The sequence below is a fragment of the Heterocephalus glaber genome, unplaced genomic scaffold (assembly GCF_053883595.1).
Source record: "Heterocephalus glaber isolate CG9 unplaced genomic scaffold, H.glaber_assembly_v1.0 deba00001531, whole genome shotgun sequence".
Classification (NCBI taxonomy): domain Eukaryota; kingdom Metazoa; phylum Chordata; class Mammalia; order Rodentia; family Bathyergidae; genus Heterocephalus; species Heterocephalus glaber.
In genome coordinates this window covers 7,857,982-7,880,044 of record NW_028258329.1, presented here as the reverse complement: position 1 = coordinate 7,880,044, position 22,063 = coordinate 7,857,982, and the positions used below count along the sequence as shown (strand labels likewise).

Genomic DNA, 22,063 nt, shown 5'->3' with positions numbered 1-22,063 from the left:
GCGAGCACCAAGAGCCAAGCACTGGGCCTGGCACCAGGGATGTAAGACAGAAGTCTCCGTTCACCAGGGCGATGACAAGCCACCCAGCCGGAGCCACACACTGAGACATAAGCAAGCCATCAAGACCCCGTTGGTGCAGTCCAGGACGGCCAGCGGGAAAGTTACAAGACCCGGCCTGGGACAAACAGATAGTGGCCAGCCAGGGGACAGGGCTCCTTGCAAACAGTCAAGGTATCAGGCTAACAGGTCACTGGAAGAATCCAAGCAAGTAGCAGGTATGATCAGAGCAATGGTTTAGAAAGAGAACACATGGTTATATCCAAGTGGGGGGAGCCATTCCTTTTGCAATTAAAAAAATATGTTATTTGAAGTCTGGTAGTATAGCTGGGTGGTGGAGTGTGTGCTTAGCATGTGCAAGGCTATGGATCCAATCCTCAGCACAAGAAATTTATTAGAAAAGAGGATCATATTCTGTGTATTATAATGATGGACACGCATCATTATACAACTGTCCAAACCCACAGAACGGACAACACCAGGAGTGAATCTCACGTAAACCATGGTCTCCGTGTAACTAGGATGCATCCAGGTGGGTGCAGCAGTCGCAGCGAATGCCTCACTGTGGAGCCAGTGCTGAGTAGAGCAAGGGAGCGGAGCGTGGGCAGAGGCGCACGGACAACCTCCAGGCCTCCCCGAACCGAGAACTGCGAAAGCAGAAGCCATGTGCTAAAACTGCTGTGAAACAGAGTCTTCACAAGAAAAGAACTGTCACTCAGAGTGTGGAGAATGGATTAGAGGCAGGGAGGACAATGGGACGCTGGGGAGCTGCAGCTAGAGGAGGAGGAGATGAACACCAGTGACCATGCTGGGGAGGAGGTGGCACTGAAGCAGCAGAAAGGAACTGCTGGGAATCAGACTGGTCCCAGGCAGAGGGCAGGGGGAGTGGGGGAGGCAGCTGGCTCACAAGCTTGAGCCAGAGATGGAGATGCCTTAAGGCGGACTTGAGGGCGACCACGAGGAAAACGGGTTTCAGTTTTGAAATGCCTGTTAGAGACAGCAAGGACAGGATGACCAACAGGCTGAGAGAGAACAGGCCATCCTTGTAAAACCCAGGGAGGGACACTGCACACATGCGCATGTTACCACCCCAAGCTAGCTGCAAATTGCTCATATCCTGTCCCGTGGTCTACACTCCTTCATCACAGCGAAGTCCTTGCTCCCCTCTTCCTTCCCTCTATATTGCTCCCCTGGAGTCTAAACCACCACTGCCCCGTTACAAATCTAAGAAATATGTAGCTCCGTGAAAAAAAAGAGCACATTTAAACCAAAGTGACAGTCCGTCTTCCCCAAAGCAAAATACATGTAGGGAAAAAACGCTGGAAAGTTCTGGCAGAAGCCGGCACATAAACACATTCCATGGCATTGCACGACTTTTATGCAACATTGACTAAGCTGGTCAATAATTGAAGGGGAGGGGGAAAATACGCTAGTTGACATAGCAACTGTCACATTGCATTATTCGGGCTACCATTCCCATACAGATGTCTTCCTTAAAGGAAAGCACTTCCCCACATGCCTGTTGACTTGGGTGCCTCTTTGTCATGGAGAAGGAAACATCTGGTTTGCAGCACTTTCCCATCAGCCTCCTGGGTTCCTCAGGCCTCTCTTCCCTTAGGCGATTCTGTGTTCGTGAGGCTGCATTTTAACTCTAGGGAAGGGGCGGAAGAGTGCTGGAGGGCCTGGACCCTGAGGTACAGCTGAACTGCAAGATGTGGGGGCAAAAGGAAACCCACACCAAAGCCAGTCGGTCTAGGAAAGCAATCTTACAGTCATCAGGCTGGGCCAAGCCGAGCACTCGAGTCTCTCCCAGTTGGCGGCAGCATAGAGACCTCTCCCCGTTGTGGCAGTAAAGCCTTCCACACGCCTCCACGAAGCAAACCTACCCCTCCCTGTCCTGTAAGACAAAGAGCCCACCCTTGACACTGGGGATATTTTCCTTGAAGCATCCCCATTTTCCAAATAGCATGAGGCCTTTCATAAGAATGACATGTCATTGCGAGATACCATGTCCCCTATTTCTAAATCCAACTTATAGTAAGTGCCATAAATCCACAGGGAATAAAGATAGAATTCCCAAACCATTGCCAGTGTGTGTTTCCAAAACCCATTGGTGTCACTACAAGCAACTCCCCTTTGCGGCCCAAAAAACCAAAACTCAGGTCTGCATGACCGAGGGCACTGGTCACACCTACAGCCACACAAGTGCCTTAGCTGCCCAGAGAGGCCGATATGTAAATGGACGCCGAGTTTCCGGCCAGCGCTGTCCCCCAGCTGTCAGGCTTACTTAGACGGGGTTCCTCAGTGCAGATCACGGGGTGATCTGATATGCCTCAGGCTGGCGTCTGCCTTTGCAATATCCCCAAAGAGTGCACAGACTAAAACAAAGACACGGTGTCTGCAGGACCACGGGGACCAACAGGGTGCCAGCTAACAGGGGAGGAGGGGCAGAGTGGGACCCAGAGAGGCCCCTCTGCATCCCTGTGAGCCTGCGAGGTGCACTCTTCAAAGCCAGAAAAGCTGCACTCGTCCAGGTGCTAAAGCTCGGAAGATCCTAAGTGGATAGATCTCCCGCGCACACACCCACCTCAGCGGCCTGTCACCTACTAGATGGACACAGACTTCTGATTTCACTGAGTCAAGCTAATAGGCTCACCCTGTGGGATGGAGCTGGGGTAACCCCATCCTTCTCTCTCACCTCCCTTGAAGGCTGGAAGCAGGAATCAGGAGCTGCTTTGGCAGATGGGTCTCTTTCTAGGAGTTAGAAACTCACGGTCCCCTGACTGCAGCCTCCATGTCTGACCCATCCCCCAAATCTGAAGATCCTGCGTTAGGGTGAGGCACACCCCATTCTGAGGCAGCCCCCCAAGCCACTGAGGGGGGGAATCCCATGTCCACTCCCAGCCTGCCTCACCTGCCCAAGGCAGCTGAGGGGTCTGGCTATGGGCCACAACCCCAACGGAAGTCAGGCTGCACAGTGGCTCTGGTTTCATCCAAATGTTTGCCTGGCTCTCTTGCTGTCACTCCAGGCTATAATGGGCATGTTTTTCCGGGAAGAAATCATCATTTTTTTGATTCCCTGCTTGTTTTTCTCAGAGTGCACATGACGTGCAGTCACCAAAAACTGTAAATAAATTAGGAGCAATTTGAGGGTGAGAGTGACGCTTGGTCACAAGATGTCCCCAGCACTGGCTGTAGGGATGGGCGCTCTAATCAGAGAGGTTGACATGGGGCCACAATTGGCCTCCTCTCCCAAGGGTCCTGCTTTCTGCTTCTTCACCTTGGGCATCTCTATGTCGCACAGCTCCCCAGAGCTAAGGTGCATTCACCAAGCTTCTGCTGCAGCGCCAGCCCCCTGGCGCAGCCCAGAAGATCAAGCAACAGGACTCTCCTTCAGAGACCCTGTGGTCTACCTATGCCGTTCACCCCCAGGAAGTGACAGGACCCGGCAGTGGGACCTGTAGCACGTGTGAAGTGGCATGCCCCGCCATGAAGGTGTGCCTACAGTCCAGGTTGCTCCCAGGGAGAATCTGGGCCCAGACTTCTCTCCCCCTCCCAACCTTACTCCCCCTGCCTCTGCTGTCCCACGAACCCTTCAGGCAAGAGCTCAGGTTGACCTCATCACAGGTCTCCCAAATTATTCTTCTCCTGAATTACCAAGTATGGTTAGCACCAGCACCAGGCCAATGCAAAACCTTCCACCTCACCTTCCATCTACCGCGTGTCCTCTCTTGCCATTGGTTCTCCAGCCCATGCCTCCTGCCAGGCTCCCTGCAGCATCCCTTCCCTGGGTATCAGCAAGCTCTCAGGATGAACAGGCTGGATGGGCCTGCCTCGCCCATCTTTCTTTCTCATCATGGCAGGACAATCTGCTAAGCATTGAAGGTGAGATAGCCCCCTGCCCAGCCCCAGCACCACCCCATCCTCTCTAATGTCATTAGGCATCTTCAAAGTCTGCATTCCTTCTACCTCCTCTACCCTGCAGACAAAAGCCAGGAGTATAATAGGAAGACCTTGTGATCAGAAACTCAGAAACATTCAAGGAAGAGACTAGCGTGACTCACAGCTGGAGTCCTCAAGGTAGGGAGCTGCTTTGAAGTAAAGGGGCCCTGGTGCTTCAGTCCAAAGTCCCCAGGCCTGCAGGGAAGAAGAGTCAGTCTCCATGAACCCTGGGCAGGCGCAGACACTGAGCCTGGACAATAGGAGGTGAGGCCAGGGTTCCCTGCGAAGGGGGTGGAGGGCAACTTCTCAGCCCTCACACCCCTATTTCAGCCCAGCTGCCGCCTTCTTTCCAAGGACCACGGAGAGCTCCTGCCTCCTTCCAGCAGTGCCCCATCCCAGAAATTTCAGTAACACTATGGCATCGTGTCTCTTCCCCATGACTGAATTACAATTTGCCATCTTCACCAGCCTCTGGGACATTCTTTGCTCTGAATTCTGGCCATCTGACTACTGGATTTCGTAGAGTAGAGCATATATGCAGTACAGTAAGTCCCCAACTTATAAACAAGTTCCATTCCAAGAGAATGTCCCTAAGTCAGATTTGTTCATAAGTTTGACAAAGTGAGCCTTCCATACCTTTGACACAAATATACAGTGTACATTGCTCTGCGCTTTCTAGCAGTCCCCTCCACCTCACCACTGCTTTTCCTCTTGCTTCCGGACACCCCAGGCTCTGACTGAGCACTGTACTCCTGCACACTGTCACACTGTACAGTAAGACACAGCAGCCCAATGGTGATAATGTCCGCAAACATGTGAGCTACTTCTGCGATGTGTTCACACCTACAAATGCTCCTGATGTGAGACCCATTCATATCTGTGAAAGTTCACAACCGGAATGTTTGTGAGTCAGGAAGTTACTGTGTTGTCAGAAAGACAGCTGAAGAAAGAAACTTGACCAGGTGATCAACAAGATTCCTGAGAGGGACAACAGGAAGAGAAGGTCTAGCAAAACTGAATGTGAAGCCCACAGAGAGGGCTGCCATCAGAAAGGGCTCTGTCTTACAAAAAGGCAACAGTGTGAAAAAGCAAAGCAGTTGCCACATAACCAAGGATAGATCCCAGAAGCCTGAAAGAACAAAGTGAGTAGGCCTGGGGCACTTAGTAAGCTCAGACAGGCTGGGAAAGTGCTCAAAAACAAGCCAAGCCAGGCATGGTAACACATGCCTTTAATCCCAGCCCTGCGAAGATAAGACAGGAAGACTGCAAATTCTAGCCCAGCCCAAGCAGCTTATCAACTTCCTGAGATCCTGTCTCAAAAACAAACAAACAAACAGTCTGGGACATGGCTCAGTGCTAAGGCCCTGGGTTCAATCCTTTGTACCACAAAAACAACATTTTCTCGAGAGCAAGTTTCCTGGGGAGGCTGCTAGTCTTGGAGTGGAGGACCCCAAAGAAGAAAGATCAGATGCTGTGATAGCCAGAGGGGACCACCTTCACTGGAAATGCCAGTGGCCTCCAAATTAGGAGCATAGCAGATAGGCGGAAACAGCAGAACAGAAGGAATAGATTTGCTTCTAGACCCAGTGAATTCACATCCCAGCAGCCAGAGCCCGAGGATGTGATCCTAAGGTGAGCCCTCTTCTCCCTGAGAGCATGCAGCGCTTACTGGTTGGACCAGAAGGTCACAGGGGAACCAGTGCACAAGGAGGGGATTCCAGTCTTCAAGCCAGTGCCTGGCTCCCTGAACATCCCCTCCTGCCCGGCCGAGGTCTGGAGTACACTGTGAAAGGAACTCTATCAGGACCTAGAAAAGGAAGATTGGGTTTAAGGTTAGTCCCAGTTCACCAAGACCAGATAAAGCAAAGTGGCCTTCTCTTCCTTTCCTAACCGTATTCCTGGTCTAGAGTTAAGAGAACAATCAAACATAAATCATTTTCACTTCTTCAGACAGATTTCCCTCCATTCTGGTGACCAGGTACATATTTCAACAAGTCTCATGAGATCTCCTTATGGATTAACCAGAAATGTTTGCTACTGAGCTGAGTGTGTTTGTAGTGGTATAATAATATTCACATGAGTAAAAATAATTATTTTTAATTACTTGGACTTCGTGTAAAGAAAGCATACTTTTAAAACTTCAAATGACACAAACTATACAGGAAGCTAATACAACTGGATAGCAGGATCTGCTCATCAGACAAAATGAAATCATAATTCTAATTAAAATATAATGGAAAAACATAGACTTCAAGCTTCCTAACCTTGAATTGGGTGGTAGTTGCCTATATAGGACACCAAAAGTACAAGCAACAAAGAGAAAAATAGAAAAGCCAGATGGACATTGAAAAAATTAAAAACTTTTGTGCTTCAAAAGACACAATCAAGAAATTGAAAAGACAACCCATAAAATAGGAGAAAAGTTTTGCAGATCACATAAGGGACTTGCATTCAAAAATAAGAAATTTGTTTCTAGAATATGTAAAGGACTCTTACAACTTAGTAATAAAAAGACAAATAACCCAACTTAACAATGAATAAAAGATCTGTATAGACAGTTGTCCAGTTAAAAATACACAAATGGCCAATAAAGACGTGAAAGGATGTTCAGCATCGTTAGTCACAAGGAAACGCAAATCAAACAGCAGAGATACCACCTCACATCCACCAGAATGGCTACAATCAAAAAGGCAGACAATAATAGTTGTCAGCCCAATGTGGAGAAATCAGGAAACTTTTACATTGTTGGAGGAAATACAAAATGGCATGGTAGCGTTGTAAAACAACCTCACAGCTCTCAAAAAAGATTAAATACAGTTACCATCCGATTGAACAGTTTTGCTCTTAAGATCCCAAAAGAAATGAGGAAAGATGCCCACAAAAACTAGTACATACATGTTCCTAGCAGCTTTCTTCACAAGAGCCCAAAGGTCAGAACCATTCAAATACCTATTGATATGCTTATGAGGAGGAAGTTGGTAAGACCCAAATGGCCATCTACTGTGTGAGTCTGCTTCTGTAAAATGTCCACAATAGGCAAATCCAGAGATGAGAAAGTAAAGTAGCAGTTGCCTGAGGCTAGGGAGGAGAGAGGGAAGAAATAAGTGACAGGTGAGGGAAGAAAGCTTTCTTTCAGATATAATGAAAATGTTCTAAAATTGGTTGTGGCGATGGATGTACACTTCTGGGAATATAGTTTAAAAAACCATTGAATTATACCCTAAATGGATTAATTATATGGTGTATGACTTGTATTACAATAAAGCTGTTTATTTATACACAGAAGTTGAGTATCCCTTATCCAAAGTGTTGAAGACCAACTATGCTTTCGATCTGGGATTTTTTTTCAGAGTTGGAAATATTTGCATTGTACATAGTGAGCTATCTTGGGGATGGGATCCACGTCTAAACATGAAATTCATTTCTGTTTCCCATGCACTTATGCACAGAGCCTAAAAGTAATTATATATTTAATAAATTAGTACTATTTAATAAAGTACTTAAGACATTTATATATTTAATAAGTCTGTGCATGAAACAAAGTCCAATAGTGTGCAGGATTTTCCACTTTATGGTGTTATGTTGGTGCTCAAGAAGTTTCAGATTTATGAATAATTCAGGTATTGGGTTTCGAAGCTAGGGCAGCTCAACTTGTAGTGAGAAGTAAAGTCCACCGGATGCTCATAAAGCACCTCAGTCTCTGTCATCTGTCATCTCAGCCTCACAATGCCCTCATGTTGCAAATGACGAAGCTGACACTCAGAGAGCCCAGATGACCCATCTGGCACGCCCAGGAAAGTGCCAGAGCCAGGATCCCAGGTCTGCTCTGTTGAATCCCAAAGTCCACGTGTGCCGAGTACATGGCAGGGCACAGGAAGACAGAAAGAGCGGAGGTAACCAGCAGGTGGTAACCCCGAGGCTGGGACAAGTGGTTTTGATTTAATACAGAAAATCACAAAAAGCCTGCACCTCTTTTTCATAAGAGGGGTTATTTTTTAATCTTTGAAACCCCTTGAGATCAATTAATAATTAACAAAGGAAATAAAGAAAGGGGAAATAGGAGTTGGGGATTTAGCTCGGAGGGGGCACCAGGGATTTAGCTCAGTGGTTCTGCCACCTGCCTCGCAAGCGCAAGGTCCTGAGTTCAATCCCCAGTACCAAAAAAAGGGGGGGGGACAGGAATAAGTGAAGTGTAAGGCTATTACAAGGTACCAGGGAAGGGAGGATCCTGATGGCCTTCAGCTAGGTACCCTCGGAGAACAGACCCAGCCTCCAGCCAGAAAAGCAGTCATGAAGCGGCCCTGCAGGGCCACAGGGACAGGGCACCTGCTTCTCCAACCACCTTTATGGAAGGCACATGGAGCTTCCGGAAGGGAAAAGCTAGAAGGAAGGCTTCAGAGCCGACTGCGGGAACACTGACTGGCTTCCCGATTCCAGGATGTTCCCATCTGCTTGCAGGGTTGTGGGAAGTTACAGTGATGGATTCGACCAACTCATCAATAATTTACTCCTACCCAGAACCGAGCCGGTTCCTTTAGCTCCAGTTAAACACACGGGCATACAAACATGCATGGCCCTGGGTACACTGAACTCAAATAAAATGACAAAGGAAGCAGCTGTAGCATTCTCCAGGCTTCTCCAGGGTTAGGGCGAGGCCCATGGAGAGTGATGCATCTGCCAAGCTGTGAAGAGTCCTTGATGCCATTGGAGGCTACAAGGTCCACTCATTTCAAGCCATACTTTGTGTGGGATGCTTTTGGGAAAGAGCTCGGGCTGCTCCTAAATATCGGATTAAAGGGCACCAGGCTCCAAGAACACCTGAGTGCTTTTTTGAAATCCTGCAAAATCACAGCCAACACAGTGGGGCCCACAGCAGCAGGAAACAGTTGGGAATTTTATTTAAAGCACTATTAATGAGGAAGGGTCTGCGGTGAGATTTCTTAATGCTTATGAATATTTATTACAGTACATTCTTAAAATCAACTCCCAAAATTTGGTCTAGTACAAATAGGAAACAGATTTCTAAGAGTCAGTCATACGTTTACATTATGCAAATTATAGTTAAAGACCTATAACCAGAATATTATTAAATGCCAAAAAGGAGGTGGGAGGCTGCTGATATTTGGACATTTTCTTCAAGTGGGCAAAAATATTTTCAGGGTTTTTTAAGTGTATTTTTTTAAATTTTTATTTTATTGGTATATTTTAGGTATACAATATAATGACATTCATCATTGGAAATTTGCACCTTTACATAATCTCTCTTGGTTCTTATCTTTTCCCCTTCCCCTGCCCTCCCTTCAACCCCTCCATCCCTCCCTATTTACAAAGACTTTTTTTCCTTTTTTTCTTTTTCTCATATTAATTCCATTCCCTTCTTTCCTTTCCCCTACCCCTCCCACTTCCCCTTCCCCTTTGCCCCTTTTCTTCCTATTTCACATTATCTATTATACCTTTTAGTCCTTCTTTACACTTTCAGTTTCTCACACTAGAGAAACTATTTGACAGTCTGTGCATCAAAGGGCTCCAGTGAGCACATCTTTACTTTTTCTAACTGGAAACAGAGTCACACACTCAAGGCAGTGTCAAAAGCCTGCAGTTGCTACAGCCTCTTTATTCTCCTCACTCAGGGCTCTGCTAGACTGGGCTAGAAGCTCCCATGGCCTTGATCGGGAAGCTTCCAAACAAATCTCAGTCTCCCTCAGCCCTGGAGCAATGAGGAGGCTTTGTTTAGAAACCGAAGACTCCCAGACAGCTAGCTATGCACGCTTGTGTTTCACAATTAACAAAAAAGAGGCACAAGAGAGAGACAGTCTCACGTGCTGAACAGCTTGCTCCAGAGATACCACCTTGAGCTTTGCAATGCCAGTAGAGCAGAAAATCCTCCGAATGGAAACCCAGACGGACACGCATGTGACCCGCAGAAGTCAGTGTGCAAGGGAGGTGGAGAGCAGGAGGAGATCGCCCTTTGCACACTGGAGCTAAAGCCTTAGAGGCCAGGCTAGGGTGAAGCTTGGTGGTAGAGCCCTGGCCTGGCATGCAGGAGCCTTTGAGTGCCAGTCCCAGCACCGCTCAAACAAAAACCCACAACCCTACATGTTCACAGAAACCACATGAGTGTGGGCGAGCTGACAGATGAAAACAGTACTGGTCCTTATCAGGAAATCAATTCACACTCCTTGTAAGAAAACTGTAAAACCCAGGGCAGCATAATAAAAGTGAAAAATTAACTAAATAGGATTAAATTCAAAGTGAGAGCCTGATCAGGTCAGCAGCAAGGTGCCTGGCTTTGGCTCCCCGGTGCCAAGGACTGAGGGAGGACCCCAGGCCCTCACTCCTCATCCCTATCCTGCTCTCTCCTGCAGCCCCCAGGCCACAGCCCCAGAAGTATTGGAGCTTGACAGAGCCTCCTCTGCAGGCTGCAGTCCAAGGAGCTGGAGCCTGTCACAGTGGGCTCTTCCTAAAGCACAGGGAGAATAAATGAGCTGCAGATTGCATAAACGTCACTGCCAGAATCAAAACCCCCACTCAATCATCACCTTGCAACCCCACCTCCACCAACTCTAGCTGTGTGGCCTTCGTTAGTTACTTGACCACTCAGAGCCTCCCCTCCCCTCTGCCGGTGGCGGATGAGAACAGTCTCCTCAGTTTACAGGGCTGTGGACATTGCAACCAGTGTCCCCTTCAGTGGACACTGTCCCTTATGTGCATTGTTCTTTCTAAGAACAGCAAGTGCAAGCTGCCAGGCAAGGTGGCATAGACCTGTAATTCCTGCTACTCAGGAGGCTGAGGCAGAAGGATTCCAAGTTCAAGACCAACCTGGGCGATGTAGTCAAGTTGTTACGGCTTGTGTTTAGATGTCCCCTCAAAGCCTCATGTGGTTATAGGTGGGGCTTTTTCAGGGGTAACTGGATCTAGAGTGTGTGACACTGGGATTAATGCATGGTGCAATGCTGGGATCAAGGGCACTAGGATTAAGAATGTGAGTGCTACCTGCTCTAAGTGGCCTGGATAAGACATAAGGACTAGAAAGAGCTGTGGTGGTCCCTTGCTTACTTTGCTGCCTTCTGCCTGCCATGAACTGTTTCTCCTCTGCCATGCCTATCTGCCAGGCCACCTTGCCTTGGAGCCACACCTACAAACTGTAGCCACCTCTACAGACTGTGAGCTAAATAAACTTTTCCTACTTTAACTTTGAGTGTCAGGTATTTTGTCTCAGCAATGAGAAAAGTAACTAAGACACAGACCATGACTCAAAATAAAACAAAAATAAAGGGCTAGGGCTTATGCTCAGAAGTAGTGTGCTTGCCCAGAATGTGTGAGATTCGATCTCCAATACCACACACACCAAAAAAAAAGCCAAAAAAAACCAACAAGTGCCCCCATGAATGCAGCTCTGAATACTGTCAATGTGGGCAAAATATGTAAATGAAAAGATGTGTGTGTTAATAAACAGTAATAAGAATGCACTATTAGATCCCTAAAGCTGAAAATGAACCATCTCTGCCTTGATGATCTTGTAGTCAGACTGTGAGCATAAGCATTATTTCCTAGGTGTCTTTTTCCACTCATTGCACTCAGTGAAATCAGGACCCCTGTTTTGAAAATCCAGGGCTGGGGGTGCAGCTCAGTGGTAAAGCAATTGCCTAGCATTCATGAGGCTCCATGTTCAATGCTTAGTGCTAGACACACACACACACACACACACACACACACACACACAGAGAGATGAATACACAAATTATCCATGAACGACTACCAACCTGTCTTTGTGTCCCGGGGATTAACCAAAACCAGTATTTTGTGTTGAGGTTCATCCCGGTAAACAGGGCAAAAGCAAACAGATGAAGTTTCAAGTTTCACCTGAAAAAATTAAAATAAAATAACCACTTTGGTCTTTCAACATACCAAGGACACAGGAAATTACTGAATGATGAATTCCACAGTATTCACTGAAAAAGAATGCTGTTTCACAGAAGTTAGTTTAGTCAGATGTAGGAAACATGAACATAGAGACCTCCCCGACTCTGCGCTCAGCACAGGCGCAATTTGGCCAAGGTCGCCCACCCAGCAAAGCTCTTCCCACGTTCACCTGTCCGTCTACCCAGGTTGGTTAAACGCCTAGCCTGCTGGCGAATGCCCTAGGACCTCCCTCTTCTGCAGACTTCCCGCCCCAGCAGGCTTCTCCATCCTAGTCCTTCCTTGGGCCTCCATCTACAGCAGTGGAGCCACACACCTGCCTCTCATCTGTCCCTGTCAAGTTGGTCTCTACTGTCCTCCCAAGAGCTGGCAGCCACTCGGGACGTCACCAGGCTGCCTGCTGCCCCAGCTCAGGTCCCTGCGCGCAGTCTCAGGAAATGCACACCAGCTCTGGACCTCTAGACTCAGCCCCGTGCCTTGCAGCTGCAGGGTAAAAAAACTGAACCCCAGCCACTCGTTTACTTACCCAAGAGTGGAATGGGGGTCTAGCACTGACACCGCCCCGTCTTTCAAGACCCCACATCCAAAGCCTTCTTTGTGGCCATCAAACTCTCTGCCCCCACCCTCTAAAGCAAAAGGCCAACACATTCCATTACCAAGTCGTTTTTGAAAACTGAGGAGAGGATAGGAAATTAGAAAAGAATGTGTCGGCTGAGCCAGGCAGGCAGGTTGCTTGTAAAAGTTTACAGCAGCCTCTACAGTTTCAGAGAACTATTTCCTAAACAAATCCTGGGATCCATAAACGTCTTGGTGCCACCTCCTCTTCTCTAAGGTCACTGTTATGAAGAATCCTGCAGAGGTTATCTGAAGCAGGGATCACCCCGGGATGGCCACTCCATGTGGTCATTAGACACAATATTCTCAGTGTCCAGCCAACCTGGAAAGTGCTTTGCATCCAGAGAATGAGCTTCCCCTTAAAAAGTGTGAGCAAAATAAAAATCAAAAGGAAACACATTAAAATGTTTACAGTCGTCAGCCACGGAGGGTGGTATTTTCTCTGTGCTTATTCCTGGCTCTCAAATGTTACCCAATGAACGTGCTCAGTTCTAGGACCAGAAATATCAGTAAGTGTTACTGTGTCTGAAAGGCAACAGGACCATCAGGAGACTGGAAAAAAGAGTTCATTGAGAAAAGACAGCGCCAGAGCAAGGTGACATCCTCTATCCTCCAACCTCTTCCTCATCTTTCTTTTTATTTTGAAAAAAACTTTAGATACAAAAAGAAGAATGAAACCTGCTCCAAGCAAGTAGGAGGCCCGGTGTGGGGCCAATTTCAGCCCGGTAAAAGGCAGGAAATCGCTCCTGTCTCCAGGAACCCCCAAATGGTGGGAGACCAAGTGATCGTTTTCATGAAATTATTGTCTTTAGAAGGAGGAGAAGCCAAAAGACGTGTAAGTCATTTCAGCGTTTCTATCATATCAAAACGACTTCGTTTATCACCGGTCTCATTTTCAGTTTTGTTAACAACATTAACTTTATTCACTCCCTGAGCATACTCCGAGGGGTTTTGTAAATTAGTCCTTAAATACATGGGCAGGCTGGGAATACCACTTACTGACAGAGCCCTTGCCTAGCAAGACAAAGGTCAGCTATTCAGTCCGAAAAAGGAAAAGAAAAAGTGGAACCATAGAAATGCGTGCAATAAAAGCGGACGGTTGAAACTGCACCTTCAAGGACTTCTGGGCGAACTCTTTCATTTCTCTGCCCTGCTGATCGACTGGCGTGCTTTTCTTCCTCCATCTCCGCAGCAGCAGCCTGCAAGGCCTCAGCTACCTAAGGCGAAACCCCGGGTCGGGACCCGGAGTTTGCGCAGGTCCGGAGTAGCGCCACTGGGGGGCACTGAAAGCATGGAGGACAGCGCCCTCCCTGCCTCTCCACCCAGCGACCTGAGTCCCGCAAGGCGGTGCCCCATCTCCGAAGTCCCAGTCTTCCTTACCCGGAACAGCTGCCCAGCGCTGTAACTGCCCCGTCCTCCGCAACCAACTCTGCCCGCCGGAGAGCAAGGATGTCTGGTCGGAGGGGAACCTTAGAGGACTCACTGGAGAGATCTGGGTCTCTTTCAGGCCAGCCCGAAGTCTGAAGGAAAGATGACTGACACAGGGACGGCCTGAGAGTTGCGCGCTCTCCTTACTCTACTTTCTCTGTCCGTTCCTTTCTAGTCCCTACCCACAATGCATAGGTTCAGTGCCAAAAATCATAATCGACAGAACTTGATTCTGACTCACAACGCATTCAAACTCAATCAAGCCTTCAAGACCAAAGAGGGAACAATCCCCTCATTTCACCAATGGAGAAACTGAGACCCAGCCAGGTCTTACCTACAGCATCTCATTTAATCCTCATAAAACCACTATGAGGTAAGTACTGTTAGTGTCCCAGTTGTAGAGATGAGCATACCAACATCAGAGAGGCTAAGACACTTATTTAAGGTCACACAGAAAGAGTCCTAATCCGGGGTTCCTCCTGCTCCTCAAGATAGAATTATTTACTCACTCCACAAGGGTTGTGGCTGTCGCTTTGTTTTGCTGGGTTTTGTTCTAAATCTAGAGCGCTCCTCTGTGACCTCTACTGTCTAAATTAGACGTGACAGGAACGTACACCTACCTGCTCCCCGGAGAAGGGCGGCGTCCCGACCCCAAGTGAGGCGTAGTGAGCCGCCTCCTGCTGGCCCTCGGGGTCATCTTCCAGGAGATCCACCGGGTAGGTCCCTGCCCGGGCTGAGGTGCTGCCTGAAACACAGTGGGCTTAGTGACTACTGAATTTGCATAGTGAGTGTCCAGTGTTGGCAGTAGGGTACCATTAGCCTTTCGCTGGGCTTGATAATGTTAGTCATAAAAAACTAAAAAATAAAAAAATCAAAGGCCGTTCCCCTGTCCCCTCGTGGACTATTCAGGAAACTTCTTTTTGCTCCCCCAAACCGCAGAGTGACTTCCCAAATACTTTCAGCAGCCAGCATGGTGGGCTGGGGCCTCGAAAGCTGAACACAGCTGGTCAGCATCATGGAAGCCATCAAAACCCAGCTGAGCTCTCCTTATCTGGCTGGCTTATATCGTGGTACAGATTTCTCAGATTCTGCCAATTTTGCCCTCACTGGGCACCTCTGGTCGCAGACTAAGTGTGGGCAGTGGACCGAATGAGTGAGAAAACCACACAGCCCAACACAGATAAACTCCTGAACGTACTCATGCACAAAGAAATTAAGTGCAAGTTATTCTCAGACAAGCGCTCACTGTCTCTTCCCACTGCTGTGCTTGCAGGGGAGAATGCTATCCTAGAATAACCAGACAGGCTGATGACAGCTCAGCTTGACAGCAGCAAGCAGGTACCCCCTCTGCAGACCCCACCTCTGCCTTTGATTTGCTTCTGGGCCTCCTACAAAGGAAGAGAGCTGCCATGTCAGCTGCCTGCCCTCCTTCTCTTTCCTCCCGTCTGATACCTCTTCTCCTCCCCATCCTCCTCTGCTTCCTCCTTCCCTTATCTCTGACTTGTCCACTGCTCTCCTCCTCTCCAAAGAAGGATCAATCTGGACGGGAACACCCACTTCCCACCCTTCTCCCAGAAGTTCCTTCATCCTGCAGCCACTTTGCCAGAAAGGGAGGCAGCCATCAGCAGCAAAAGTATCAGGTCCTCAGGCCACCGAGTTTGCTCAGCAAGAATGTCACTGCAACTGATTACTTACCAGAGGGAAAGCACACAGAGAACGGAGGGCGGCGAGAGCCACAGTGGCTGGGACATGGTCTTGCATGAGCCTAGACTCTAGCCTTCTGCAGTGGCAATATGGACACATGGGGAGGTAAATTACACAATGAAAAGAGTCGAGCTCTGTATGTATCAGTGCGAGAAAACCGCATCTATACCGAACAAAAGCAGACTTTTTTCCTTATCGTTATTCCCTGACCAATGCCGTGTAACAAGCACATAGTGTTACAAAGTAACAAATACTCACATCATATTAGGAATTATAAATCACCTGAGGATTACATGACCTGGCTTGTGCCTAGGTCAAAAGCAAATGCTCCATTTTATATAAAGGACCGAGAACCCACAAACCTCGGTATGGGGAGGCATGGTCCTCAAACTCGTTCCTTGTGGATACTGAAGGACAACAGTATGTTGCTCCTCTATTCAGTTTTTTTTTTTTAAAGAATTTGAGTGTGAAATTCACGCACACATTACAAATGTTTCAATAAAGACACAGAGAATCAATAGTCCATTTCGTGGTGATGAGTGTGTCAGCGATGAGCTTTGGGAGCTGTCTACAAAGGAGACAGACTCGTGGTGTGGCCGAGTGTGTGTGTGTGTGTGTGTGTGTGTGCGCGCCTGAGTCCTCCCTACACGAACACATTCAGGGAAGCCCAGTCTCCTCCTCACTTTGCTGAGCCAGGAAACCCCAGCACCAGTCAGATCTGCAGGGCCCTGGGCTGACCCTGCGGACCTTCCCTCCTCCTCGCCGGGCCTTTGGGTGCACAACTCGGGAGCCAGGTGCATCCAAGGCCACACCCTTGTTCCTCACCAGGGACCACTTCAGCGCCCAAAGCCAGGCTGTATCACGGCTCCTCCCGACACCCATCCCTACGTTAGTTCTCAGTCTCAGCGCCCCCTCCCCTGTCCACCACCTCCAAAGAGCAGAGCAGAGGCCACTGACATTATCGGGATCCAGCCACTGCCAAGCTGCTGAGCACGCCCTGCCCTTGTTTCCCAGAATCCCGCTCCCCTCCAACTTACAGGGAGGACATGAAGGCCTCACAGGCAGGTGGCAGCCCCCAGATGTGACTGCAGAGTCTGTGTAAAATCTTCAGAGACCAGATGGAAACCATCAACTGCTCCATCCCAATTCCGTGTCCCAGTGGGTGCCAAACAATCCTGCCAGGCTCCTTCTGCTTCTGTAGCTTCCAAGTTCAACACAGATGTGGCCAGCATTCTGGGGAGCCCTCCTTGAGCCCCAAAAGGGAAGGACTAGGACTCCAGGGATCATTGAGTCCTGTGCTCAAATCGTAGCTCAGCCTAGATAGGGATCAAGCTGTCGGCCACCTTCTCTTTCCTCAATGCCCCATCTCACATTCAACTTTGTTTTTCATCATGGTCGCCCCTGACCCAGAAACAAGGAGAGATGCTGGGGCTTTGTGAGCTCAACGCAGCTTCTGGTCTTGCCCAGCCCTGGAGGAAAATGCCTTTCTTTGCATTTCTCATCCAAAGGCCTTAGAATTGCTGTTCATTTCATCAAGTTGATCCAGTGTCTTCCCAAGGGTGGGCAAGAAGATTGGGTGAATCTCCCAATAGATTGGAAAATTGGAAAGAGGGCCGATTCGACCCTGGGCCCCTTCGTTGTCCCATGGAAACCAGCTGCTATAGTTACTGCTCTTCAAACATGCTCAGCATCACCAGCTCTGGCAGGAAGGAGGGCTCCAACCTTGATTTTTACACTGTTGCTGGGCCTGTCTTGAGGGAGATTTTAGAGCTGGACCCTCAGTCCAGGCCACTGAGGATCCGGGGCTGACGGCAGAGTGCTGACCTTATCCCTTGAGACTATCCCTCCTGTCAGCAGGAGTGGATGGACACCATGGTCATCAGGGAGGGGAAACCCCTGGTAAGGCCACCAGGCCAGAAGCCTAGCCCCTGCCCGATTTCCCCAGGCTGCCAAGAGTGGCCTAGCATCTCTCCGGTTGTGTGCAGTCAGGAGAAACACAATGAATGTGTTTCACAGCTTATACACCATGAGATCATTTCCTTCACAGGTTATGGTGCTAGGGCTATTAGATCCCCTCAAAGAACTCTGTGAACAATGTCGCCACAACATCGGCTGTCCCCTGGGGACTTAGAGGCAGGTGACGAGGTGTCTTCTCAGAGCCTAAAGCAGCTGGAATGAGCAGACATGTTCCAGCTGGCTGTCCTGAGTGAGCGCTGCATCTTGCCCTCCTCGGGGAAGAGGGGCATTATAAATTAAACCCTCCAGGACCACAGCAAAGGGAGGACGGCCTTAATGCTCACAAAGCAATGCTGCACCATGTTCGTTCCCGTTCAAGCACTCAAGAGGGTGTGGGTTCCCATGCAGCCACCCTGGGGAAGCAGAGCCACGGAGAGCAGTGAGTGGAGCCCAGGGTGCCCCTCAGCCTGGGGCCTGCAACTCCGCAGCCATTTTTTGTTGGATTTGTTCTCTTGTCTCTGAGGAAAACTTCCCCACAGGGCACCTCACTCCCTTCCCTCTCACACAGAAAATGCTGGGGCTGGTTAGCTTTCTGGAAAACTGGGTGGGAGGGAAAACAGAAGCTGCTTAAGGAAGACGAGGGGAGGGGCCATCCGAGGTCCAGCAGGAAGGAGGACCCCTCCCCAGCCCGGGAGGAAAGCAGGGCGACTCTCTCCCTATCACACACACACACACACACACACACACACACAAACACACAGCACCCCCACACTCCTCGTCACCACCCCCAAACCTCCAGTCCGCCTCACTGGATAAACAAGTCCGGGTGTTTCATGCAGGCGCCAGAGGCCCAGCCCAGCACCAGGCTCGTTGGGCTGTGATGGAAGGCAGCCTCCATTCAGGGTTCCAGATGTGAAATGCTAACAGGCTTTAATGGCTTCAGCTGAACAGGAAATATTTTCCCCAAACCAAAGGAATGTAATCTTTTCAGTACAATGTAAAATGCTTTTATTAAAAAGGCACACAGTTGAAATGATAATTCACTACAAGCTCTAAAGAAATCACAATCCCACAACAAACCCCAAATTTAAGAATTCACTGCAAGCATATATTGGCATAGGCATCCCAAAAACAAAAATAATGACACATCTGAAAGCATTCGTCTAGGGAAGATATTTAAATTATGGACAATCTTTGCACCAAAGCATGAGTTCCAGGACTGCATCAAAAGCAAACTGGACCCGGGGCCACTGCAGTCACCCACTGTCATCAGCCACCATCACTACTCGGTCGCCCACTGCTGGTCATTGGTCGGGCCTAAAGCTCAGGGCCTTTCCCAGCATGTTCCAGCTCTTCTGATGTAAACAACAATGGCAAACAATGAAGACCTTGCAAGGGACCGGGGATCTGTACTTAATCATTGATGGAGTATCATTTGCTAAATATTCTCTCCAAACACCACCTCACCGCAAAGATCAGGAAAATTCCTTCATTTGAACAAAGCATAATTTTTTTCAGATGGGACTACTATTAGGAGAAACACTAAGGGAGGTATTTTAAAATTTACTAGCCCCACTCTTATGAGCTTGGCCTGTGCTAAACTTCACTACCTGGCAGGAACTCCAGGGCATTATGTCATTGGAAAGCCTGGCTCTAATCACTCGAATTTCTTCGTAATCCAGCTTGTCGTTCTGCAACTATGGTTAAGAATAGCTCTTGCTCAGGATAATGTGGACAAAAACGATACAAACGTACAAATAGTCACCTTGAAGCTTTTTTCATAGTTTTGTTTTCCTGTACTTTTCACATAGGTGATCTGGTCTTTTACTTCACAAATCAAGTTTTTAAAGGAACTTATTAGAGATGGAAATCTTATAAAAGAAGAAATCTACAGGGGGAGAGTGGATTGACTAAATTAGGGTCTGGCAGACAGCGAGATAGATGATAGATAGATAGATGATAGATAGAAAACTAAATTGCCTGGGGCAGGGCTCAAACTTGTGATCTTGTGATTTTCTGGCTTCAGCCTCTCAAAGTGTGCACACGACTAGTTTCTAACCAGTATTAGAGACCTCTGTGGGCCCTTGCGACCTCCACTATAAGAATTAGTGGGAGACACTTAAATGCAGGAGTGAACACTTTATTCTTATGCTTAAACCCAAGAGGCTGCAGGAAGGGTTAGAAAGAACCAACCAGGAGGAGTCCCTGTCTCCTACCCCTCCCTCAGCCAGGGTGCAGCCCTCTTCCGGTCCTCTCAGGAAAGGGTGAGGCTGGAGCCTTCGCAGTGGCTCCTGGGGTGTCCTAGGCAGGTCTGCTTGACATCTTAAGTCTCCCACTAGAGGAGCGTATTGGGTCTCTTTTGGAGCATGCTCCAGTTCAGGGAGCTTCTGCTTCCTCCTTTTGGGTATGACACCGGCTTAGGTCTGAAAGCCTCAAACCCTTGCTTCTCTGACTCAGGAGCTGTTGTTCTCCGCAGCCGCAGTCTAGCATTTGTGTCCAGCCAGCTGCCTCTCCCAGGCCAGCTCCCTAATATCTGAACCTCCTCTACCTCTGTCTCAACAAGAGGGCAGCAGAAATTCAGGCAGCATGGCTCAAGAAGCTGTGAGGTCTGAACCGGAGGCTCTGTACCCCCGAAAGGCAGGAGCACTTCAGATGCTGCTCAGCATTGACAGCCAGGCAGCCTTAAGAGGCCCCAGTCTGGTGAGGTGTGTGTCTCACTGCACAGGCCAAGCTGTGTGTCTGTAAGCTGTGTGTTCAGTGTCACGCGGGAGAGGAGGGAAGAAGGAAGAGAGGAAGGGAGGGAAGGGAGGAAGAGGGAAAACTCATTGTTCACAAATGCAGAGGTCACACTGAGCCTCCAACGTTCCCATCACAAGACGCTTTAAACTGAGTTGCTTTTAACTTAAAGAATGATTATGTTTAGTGTTACTGGCTTTGGATTTGGTTTTTTGGGGTACAGCATGGGGAGGCTGCTAGGGATGGAACCCAAGGCCTTGCACAAACCAAGTGCCCACTACCACAGAGCTACACTCCATCCCAAATACGCTGGATTTTTTATCAAAGGCTGTTGCATTCACATGGTTGTGTGAGGCAGTGCCTGGCATTTATTTAACAGCAAAGCAGCTACAGTTTGTGCACACGTCATTACAACTTTCCTGGTATTGTGCTGCTGTTTTCCCTAATGCATCTTGTGGAACACCAGCTTTGCAAGATGAGCTTGGGCTATGCCCATGGGAGGGGTTTTCTGGTGCCAACATGTTTACAAAAGGCCCTGCTGTGGCTCTGAGCTCACTGCTGGGAGTTCTGTGCTCCTGTCAGCAAACAAGGACTTTCAGAATACCACAGCAAAAAGAATTTGCTTAACTCCGTATTTATTTCCCAAACTCATTTAACTAGGGACCCCTTGTGCCACAACACTGACAGATGACAAAAGATACTTTGGAGAAGAGTGCTTCGGGAAGGACCCATGGCTGTCAGAGAGACGGCAAAAAGGCAGGTGGCTGGAGGTGAAGCTTGGGGCATGGAGCACCCACCACCGGGAAACAGCCACGGCCGTGGAGAGCATCCCTCTCCACAGAAAAGCAGCGAACAGAAGGTGAGCCCACAAACACTTGGATATTTTTGTTGTCTTCTAGAGAGCATCTGATTGCCAAAGTATTCTTAGCAAAGCATTTTTTTTTAAGTTGGAAGACAGAATGTAGAATATGTTCAAATTTTTTGAGCAGATGAGCAAAATTGTCAGGAAAGGAGGAGGCGCTGTTGAAGGTCCACAGGTGATGACGGCAAAGGTTGTGTTACCCCTAACTGACAGGCTGCCTGTTGCTCTGTTATCACGTACTTAGTATTGGCCAACTTGCAACTTCTCACTGCCTTCACTGAGAATAAATCACTTGTCCCAAATGTAAGATGGTGGACTACACAGATGACTTTCTGTGTTACCCACACAAAAGTTCATGTTATCCTAATTACTTTTAATATGAAGGTCTCATGAGCTCCACATTGCTGCCTATTACTTTTGGGTCAGTGACACCAGGACCAAACTATTTTTCTCCCTGAATCATTCAAAATGATACAGAGTGAGACTAAAACATACTGCTCCTTTTGCATTCAAATTTGGGGATACGAGTCGGGTCCTATTTGGGGCAGAGAGCAGGAAATATCACCTTGAATATCTGCTTCCAGATGAATGATGTTCAAAGATCTTCACTTTGGCATCACTGCCAGCCGCTCAGGGTTTCCTTGGCCCTGACCTCAAGCCACTCAACCCCAAGTGGTGATCGTTACAGGGATGCTCTGTTTGTCTAACCTTTCCGGGGAAGGAAGAGAGCTTTGGCACATGCATAGGACAACACAGAAAGCCCAAGGCATCAGATGCGGAATTTAATTGACCAACAGCTTACAAAAATACCAACTGCCACTGTTGGTAATACCACAATATGCG

At 48.4% G+C, this 22,063-nt stretch overlaps 1 protein-coding gene across 3 annotated transcripts in view; it reads right to left on the bottom strand.

The window, feature by feature from the left end:
* The window catches only part of Fam169b (Protein FAM169B), an 85,305-nt gene that overhangs the window by 45,531 nt on the left and 17,711 nt on the right, over positions 1-22,063 (bottom strand). For all 3 annotated transcript variants that reach the window (XM_087188304.1, XM_087188306.1, XM_087188305.1), the window contains exons 2-3: positions 14,583-14,707; positions 11,763-11,862 (exon numbers count right to left, since the gene is read on the bottom strand). In XM_087188304.1, coding sequence (XP_087044430.1) covers positions 11,763-11,862; positions 14,583-14,707 — 225 coding nt within the window. The remainder of the gene's footprint in view (positions 1-11,762; positions 11,863-14,582; positions 14,708-22,063) is intronic.